This window comes from Lutra lutra, chromosome 5 (genome assembly GCF_902655055.1).
Source record: "Lutra lutra chromosome 5, mLutLut1.2, whole genome shotgun sequence".
NCBI lineage: Eukaryota > Metazoa > Chordata > Mammalia > Carnivora > Mustelidae > Lutra > Lutra lutra.
In genome coordinates, this window is record NC_062282.1 from 79570518 (window position 1) to 79579269 (window position 8752).

The 8752-nt window shown below is 41.2% G+C and overlaps 1 protein-coding gene across 3 annotated transcripts in view; it reads left to right on the forward strand.

Annotated features, from left to right (window-relative positions):
- The window catches only part of LOC125099906 (protocadherin alpha-C2), a 111902-nt gene extending 105749 nt beyond the window's left edge, over positions 1-6153 (forward strand). For 2 of the 3 annotated variants that reach the window (XM_047729528.1, XM_047729526.1), the window contains exon 4: positions 5422-6095. In XM_047729528.1, the coding sequence (XP_047585484.1) occupies positions 5422-5732 (311 nt within the window). In that variant the 3' untranslated portion in view covers positions 5733-6095. Of the gene's footprint in view, positions 1-5421 lie in introns of all 3 variants that reach the window. The other variant, XM_047729527.1, reaches the window with a different exon arrangement.
- Positions 6154-8752: the final 2599 nt, after the last annotated feature.

The window sequence follows — 8752 nt, forward strand, 5'->3', positions numbered from 1 at the left end:
ACTGTTACAAAAGTAGTGCTATGGATGCCAGATGAGAAGAGACAGGGAAGTGATAGGTCAGGAGATGGAGAGAGCAGATGTAGAGAATCCCAAACTGCAATCAAACACAAAGGCTTTCTTGGCAGAACTTTTCACGATTCCACCAAAGGAGCAGTGACAGATACAAGAACACTACTGGGATGTCAAAGGGTTTCAATGTCATGGCCGCTGGGATTACTTTGTCCAGACAGATCATTACTCTTTCTCTCTAGCTCTGACCCCTACTCTTCTCGAAGTCATTGTGTCTTCCAGCTGGGCTCTTGGGAAAGTCTTACATCAAAAACCCCTGTGGATGCATAATAATTTCCCCCAGTCTCACTATTCCAAATTTCATCTCTCCTCTGGAATCTCCTTTGACTTTCTCAAATGTTTCACATGTACCTTGGTCATTGCATTTACCCATTTGCCTTATGATTGCTGGAGTGTCTGTCCCAGCTAGACTCTGAGCACACTGAGGTAGGAGACTGGGTTTGGAAAGCCAGTTGGCTCCCAGTGCTTTACCCCAGTAGACCCATGTTTACAACAGGATCCTCTCCTCCTGTGCTGGTCAGTATCCCCCTACACCCACACATCTTTCCATCGCTTCTCTGCTTCATCCAACCACCCTTCAGGGTCACGGTGAAAGAATAGGGATCAAATAATTGATTCAACTAATTTATCTTTTGTTCTGGACAGAGTAGGTGTCAAAATACATGTGTAGCCAAAATTCACATGCTAAGATTTTAGCATATTCTTCTTTTCCTTCTTTTCCCATCTGAAACTGCATCAGGTACCTCTAATCTAGGTTTTTTTCCCCATTACCTGAGACCATTAAAGCATTTGGAGTATAATTGTAGACAAGCGTTCTTCAATCCCTTGGCAGTTTAGTTTGGTGACGTCGTTCGGCAGTACAGAATCTACTTAGTTAGCTGCCTCTTCTGTTACCAGCACTATTGAAACCTCCATTTTAAAAATTATGACAGCAAACTCGAGACCCCAGAGACCGTTAGAAGTGGCTTGAGAAACAGTAGCCTTAGTTGTAGTTGGTGACACCAAATGAGATTCAGGTATTTCAGCGGTGATTATAAGAACAAATGCCCAGGGCATCTTTCACTGTAGAAAAGGCTAAAAAAAAAAGTTAACAGTACTAATTGCCCCAGGGAATGCACTGTTTACAACAGCTTTTAGAACTTCCGAGCTTTTGGTTTTTTTTGTTTCTTTTTGTGAAAGAGATTCTCTTTAATAATATTGTTTTTCTTTTTACTGAGATATAGAAATACAACATTATATTAGTTTCAGGTGTACAGTATAATGATTTGATATTTGTATACATTGTAAAATGATCATCACATTAAGTCGAGTTGACGTCTGTCACTATATAGTTACAAAAGAATTTTTGTGTGTGTGATGAGAACTTGAATTTACTCTTTTAGCAGTTTTCAAAAATGCAACACAGTATTATTAACTGTCATCACCATGCTATATGTTACATCCTCATGACTGCTTTATTTATAACTTTAAGTCTATACCTTTTGACCTCCTTTATCCATGTCGCCCACACCTGTCGCCCTCCTGCCTCTGGCCTCCATCAGTCTGTCCTCTCTATCTATGAGCTTGGCTTTTTGGTTTCGGTTTTGTTACCATGCTTGTTTTTTCAGATATCACATGTAAGTGAGATCCTATAGTGTTTGTCTTTTTCCTTCTGACTTATTTTGCTTAGAATAATGCCCTGAGAGTTCATCCATGTTGTTGCAAATACCAAGATTTCAGTACTTTTTATGGCCAAATGATATTCCATTATATAAATTGTCAAACCTAAAAATAAAATAGCCAGTTATTTTACCAGCAAAATGAGTTTATTAGGGAATAGCAGAGGAATTGCAATTGGGACAAGCAAGTTATGGCAAACCACAGGCAAGTCCAAAGAGACAAAGGAAACATAACCTCTTAATAGGTTTGTGGAGGAAATTGGGGAGGGTTGTTTCAAACAAAAGTTCTTTGTGGGGGTGTGGGGATATGGGGGTGGGGGAGGCCTGGGTGGTTCAGTCAGTTAAGTGTCTGACTCTTGATTTCTGCTCAGGTCATGATCTCAAGGTTGTGGGATTAAGCTCAACATCCAGCTCCATGCTCTTTGGGGAGTCTGCTTGAGATTCTCTCACTCCCTTTCCCTTTGCCCCTAAAAAAAGTTCTTTGGAAAAGAATAAGAGTCTTAGATTGTGGTGGTTTCTCTTTGACTTCAGGTGGTGGTTAGGGTGTTGTTGCTGGGACAAGAAAAGGTTGTCTTTTTTTTTTTTCTTCCTTAAAAGCAGGAGATAAAATTTCTACGTGAAAAGTATCTCTTTTTGTCAAGGTAAGAATCACCTTTCTTCTTTCTGCTGGTAATGCGGGCTGCTAGGAGTGGTATGTGGGAGATATCTCTCCCCTTAGGGCTTCCTGACTCCCATTTTTTATTTTTATTTTTATTTTTTTTTTAAGTAAGCTCCATCTGCAACCTGGGGCTTAAACTTACCACAGGGAGATGGAGAGTCTCATGCTCCAGGGACTGAGCGAGCCAGGCTCCCCTCCTGACCCCAATTTATTTTATTTTTATTTTTAATTTATTTTATTTTTATTGACCCCATTTTAAATGAGATTATTTTTTACTCATTTTTACAATATATATCACATTTTCTTTATTCATTCATCCATCTATGGACACTCTGGTTGTTTGCATATTTTGGCTATGTAAAATAACACTGCAGTGAACATAGGAATGCACCTTTATTTTCGAGCTAGTGTTTTCATTTTCTTTTATTATTATTATTATTATTATTATTATTATTTTAAATTCTATTTATTTGACAGAGAGAGAGACAATGAGAGCAGGAACACAAGCAGGGGGAGGGAAAGCAAGCCTCCTGCCAAGCAGGGAGCCCGATGTGGGGCTCGATTCCGGGACCCCGGGATCACGACCTGAGCAGAAGGCAGATGCTTAACGACTGAGCCACCCAGGCGCCCCATCATTTTCTTTTATTTTTTTATGATTTATGTATTTGAGAGAGAGAGAGAGAGCTGGGGGAGGGGGAGAGGGAGAGAGAGTCTTTTTTTTTTTTTTAAAGATTTTTAAAATTTATTTGTCAGAGAGGAAGAAAGAGAGAGAGCGCGTGTGCACAAGCAAGCAGAGAGGCAGGCAGAGGCAGAGAGAGAAGCAGGCTCCCTGCCAAGCAAGGAGCCCGATGCAGGAGCTCGACCCCAGGACCCTGGGATCATGACCTGAGCCAAAGGTAGCAGCTCAAGGCACTGAGCCACCCAGGCATCCCGGGAGAGAGAGTCTTAAGCATAATCTGTGCTGATCGCAGAGCCCAACATGGGGCTCAGTCTCAACCACCTGAGATCATGACCTAAACCGAAACCAAGAGTCAGAGGCTCAACCGGCTGTAAACACTCAGACCTCCCAAGTTAGCATTTCCTTTGGATCAATACCCAGAAGTACAGTCACTGGATTGATGTTATTTCTATTTTTAATTTAGGGGGGGAACCTCAATACTATTTTCCAGAGTGGCTGTACCAGTTTGCATTCCCACTGACAATGCACAAGGGTTCCCTTTCTACGTGTCCTCACCAACACTTGTCATTTCTTGTCTTTTCGATGATCTCCGTACTGACAAGTGGGAACCGATATCTCACTATGGTTTTGATTTGCATTTCCCTCATGGTTAGGGATGTCAGGTACCTTTCCATGTACCTGTTGGCCATGTGTCTGTCTTCTTTGGAAAAAAAGTCTATTCAAATCTTCTGCCTATTTTTCCATCAGATTGTATGCATTTTTGCTGTTGAGTTGTAAGAGTTCTTCATATATTTTGGATATTAACCACTTATCAGATATACAATTTACAAATATTTCCTCCCATCCAGTAGCTTCCCTTTTCATTTTGTTGATGGTTTAGTTTGTTGGGCAGCAGCTTTTTATTTATTTATTTTTATTTATTTATTTATTAAAAGATTTTATTTATTTATTTGACAGAGAGAGATCACAAGTGGGCAGAGAGGCAGGCAGAGAGTGAGGGGGAAGCAGGCTCCCTGCCGAGCAGAGAGCCCAATGCAGGACTCAATCCCAGGACCCCGAGATCATGACCTGAGCCAAGGGCAGCAGCTTAACCCACTAAGCCACCTAGGCGCCCAAGGGCAGCAGCTTTTTAGATGTGGTATAGCTTCTTTTTGCTTTTTTCTCTTTGGCTTTTAGTGTCAGATTCAAAAAGACTAATGTCAGGGCACCTGGATGGCTCAGTGGGTTAAGCATCTGCCTTCAGCTCAGGTCATGACCTCAGGGTCCTGGTATTGAGCCCTGCATCAGGGAGCCTGCTTCCCCTTCTCTCTCTGCCTGCCTCTCTGCTTACTTGTGATCTCTGTCTGTCAAATAAATAAATAAAACCTTAAAAAAAAAAAGACTAATGTCATTGAGCTTATTGCCTATATTTTCTTTTAAGAATTTCAAGCTTTGAGGTCTTAGGTTCAAGGCTTTAATCGGTTTTGAATTTATTTGTGTGTGTGGTGTAAAATGGGGGTCCAGTTTCATTCTTTTGAATGTAGCTGTCTGGTTTTCCCAGCACCACTTACTAAAGAAACTCTCCTCTCCCCACTGTATTCTTCTGTATTCACTGTATTCTTGCCTCCTTTGTTGTAAACTAATTGACCATATATGTGTTGGTTTACCTCTGCATTCTCTATTCTGTTTCATTGACCTAAGTGTCTGGTTTTATGCCAACACTATACTGTTTGATGATTATAGCTTTGTGATATAGCTTAAAATCAGGAAGCATGATCCCTCCAGCCTTATTCTTTTTTTCTCATGATTGCTTTGGCTCTTTAGGGTCCTTTGTGGTTCTATACAAATTTTAAGATGTTTGTCCTATTTCTGTGAAAAATGCCATTGGAATTTTGATAAGGATTGCATTGACTCTGTAACAATATTAATTCTTCCAGTCCATGAGCACAGAATATCTTCTCATTTATTTGGGTTATTTCTTCAATTTCTTCCATAAACATCTTCGAGTTTATAGTACAGGTCCTTCACCTCCTTGGTGAAATGGATTCTCACTCCTTTTATTGCCTAGTCTGCTTTAACCCAGTACATTTCCCATCTTATTCTCAGGCAAAAGAATCACAACCATACTCTTTAGGAAATTCTTCACAAGGAACCAAAAGTATGTCACTAGAAAATTAGATTTCCAGACCTTCTGGTGAGAAAATCTGCCTTCCTGATTGTTTCCAAATGCTGACATTTCCCTCAGGCTTGAAGAAAGTACCCTTGATTTCTCAGGGTGGGGGTCAGGCTCATCTGTGCAGCTTCCCCTGTCTCCCCGACTCGTGTGGCCTGGAGGGCATGTGTTGACTCCTACTGACTTGTGACCTTCTGTCTTTCAGAACCGGAGGCAGGAGAGGTGTCCCCTCCAGTTGGGGCTGGTGTCAACAGCAACAGCTGGACCTTTAAATACGGACCAGGCAACCCCAAACAATCTGGTCCCGGTGAGTTGCCAGACAAATTCATTATCCCAGGATCTCCTGCAATCATCTCCATCCGGCAGGAGCCTACTAACAGCCAAATTGACAAAAGTGACTTCATAACCTTCGGCAAAAAGGAGGAGACCAAGAAAAAGAAGAAAAAGAAGAAGGGTAACAAGACCCAGGAAAAAAAAGAGAAAGGGAACAGCACGACTGACAACAGTGATCAGTGAGGTCACCTCATGGAAACAAGCCACTTAGCCAGTTTTTGTAATAATGGCAACTCTCTCCCATGTAGCAACTCCCCACTCCTTTCTCCTGTCTCCATGAGCCCTCTCCTATAGACCTCAGAAATCTGCAGAAAGTTCCCTGTGTCTATGTAGATCCCATTGAACAGGTTTTGTCTTGAAAGCTTTACTAAGTCTGGTGTTAACTCTTTCTCTCCACTCTGGCTTGTTTTCAGAACCTAAAAAGCAGACCCAAGTTTCCTTTCTCCTCCGCCGCAAAGGAGAGGCTTCCCAGTCCCGCCAGTGAGAGGTTGGAAACTCTCTGCCCTGTGCTCCGGGGATGCTGTCTTGATGACACTTGCAGGGCAGGCACAAAGGTTTTGAGATTGAGCAGCTGGGGTTCGGGGGACCACTGGGTTGGTGTGATCACCGGTGGTGCGGGAGGGAGCGCCAGACCTCGGCTGGGCGGGGCCAGATGAGACTAGCCCGCATGAGGAGGGCTGGTGGGAAGAAAGGCAAAAGAAAGGCAGGAGTTGCCAATCCAGGGGGGAGCGCGAAACGAAAAGGGACCAGACTTTCTAAACCTTATGACTCAAGAGGCGGTGGCCACCCTCCCGAAGACAAAACTGCCCCCACTGACCAGGCCCTAGGAGGCCTTAAGTCTGTCGCTGTGGTGTTGTGATCCCTACAACTCACATCACACCGACAAGCCAACAGCTCAGTGTTGCACGGGGCCAACCAGGGCGACAGAAGCAGATCTGATGTGTTTGCGGATGTCCTTGTGCTCACTTTCTTACCCATTCTTTTGCACACAATGTTTATGAAAAGGCCTGGTCCTTTTCCAACACATATGCAAAAGCAAAGACAAAAGAAAACCCCAACACCTCACTTTATGCTGTTTGTTGTTTGATAGATTTATTTAAAAAAAAAGAGAAAAATCTATAGCTATAAATCTTTAAAGAGAAATATGATGACTACAGTTCCCCTCAACTCTCCTCAAAAGAGAATCCAATCTACAGCCATTTAAACAACCATTGCTGCTACAGAAGTGCTTTAAGAGAATTGCCTGGAACATCTGTATTATACTGGCCACCTGCCAATCACAGCTTTACTCTTTCAGGTCACTCTGGGGCTGCCTCTTGCATGTATTAATTCCTAAATAAAAAGATCTTTCTCTCTCTTTTCTAAGAAACAATTCTGTGCACTTTGAATACACAACCTTCTCTAGCCAACTATATTGAGACCCTGAAATTGAAGAAAAATCATTGTTTTCTCAAACATACAGTGAGCCAACTTTTCAATCCTCGAATTCTGTGCTTTGTCTTGGTGTGCTAGCCCACACCTCCTCTTTGGTTTAGTTTGCCTTTTTTAGAACACTCTGAATTGCTAATCTTGCTAACACCTATGATGTTACCTGAAATCAATCTCCCATATGTATGCTGTATGCTATTATAAGACTCCTGAAATATACTTACTCTGTGCTTGTGTATGTGAATGTTTATGCAACTATTACCTAGAGTGAACTTTAAGCTTTATTGTTGAATGTAATTCCATCCTATTTCCTTTTGTACACCTGTGAAAAAGTGGAGTAGTGTTTTTTTAACCATTGTTTAATCAGCTTTTGTGTATTAAAGACACAGTAAAATTTCTTTCTTAAATCAAGACACTGGTGATTCAAGGAATTTTATTTATGGTCAGCCAAGAGCTGTCTCTTGCCAAGACTCCTGCTGGCAAGGGAATGGATAAAGCTGTTTTTTTCTAGTAACAATTCTGGAATGAATACCGCAGTTATTCCCTGAAGGTATGCAAGCACAAAATTTACCAATCTGACCTCGCTGAAGTCACAGAATGCTTTGAAATTCTAATGACATCTGGAATATCAGCTTATAGAGAAGAATAAAATTTACTGTCACCTTAGATAAGAAATTTTAATTTTGTTAAAATGTACAATTTAGAAGTTTAATTATATTATCTTTTCAAAGTTATCATAAAAGAGGTAGGAGTCTGTTATTAAAAGCATTAAATCTCAAAAAAAAAAAGCCTGTTTTGTCTACTTTAGCTTCATTCTCCCATATTTTGAAGGGTGTGTAACTTCAGCTCTGCAGGATTGCATGGGGTAAAACTTGTTGCCAACACATGTGAACCATTGCTACATTGTAGGTTGTGATCATTTTGCCCCATCGAACCCATGTATCTGACCTTACGTGCCTTTTGAATACTAGGAGAATCGGGCTAATTTATTAATGATGATAATTATAATGTATCTGTACAGCACTTTTTACATTTGCAAAGTGCTTTCCAGTCCATGTTAGTTACTAGTTATTACAGCTGTAAGGATAAAACACATCATGTGGATTCATTTTTAATTGGTGCTATTGGTATTTATTCTGTTATTGCTAATAAATGGAAAATGGTGGTATGAAAGAAATGGTGGTCATTTCTAAGTATAAGAGTAGGAGAAAAACAGAACACTGATTATCATTAACTGTTGTCATTGAAGATGTTTGCAGTATGAAACTTAAATGGTATCACTCTCTGGCTACCTCCCGGGCTTTTGTGTTTAGCACTAAGGCCAAACACTCAGGGGAATCAAGAATCAGACCCCACAATGTGATCAGAATGAGAAGCCAGGAGGTTTCTGGGTCACTTCCCAGTACACGGTTTCGGTGTTCTCTAGGAAAAATCGCAACAAACTGATTTTTATTACTAGAGCCCTCGGGTCATCTTAATTCATTACTTGCTTAGCCTTTGCTCCCCTCCACAATTGGGCAGTCAGATAATGCCCCCCAGGAAATAAACCTTTATTGAGTACAGGGCACATGCTAGTCACAGTACAAGGTAGGTTCAGTTCACAGCCTATGTTCCATAACAAATAGATTGTATTTTCCTTCTGTAGTTAAATTTTATGAGCGGTTGTTCTCAACTGGGGGCAGTTCTGCTCCTCAAGGGACATTTGGCAACACCTGGGGATATTTTTTGGGTTTTGTTACTTGGATGGAATGCTACTGGCATCTAATGGGTAGAGG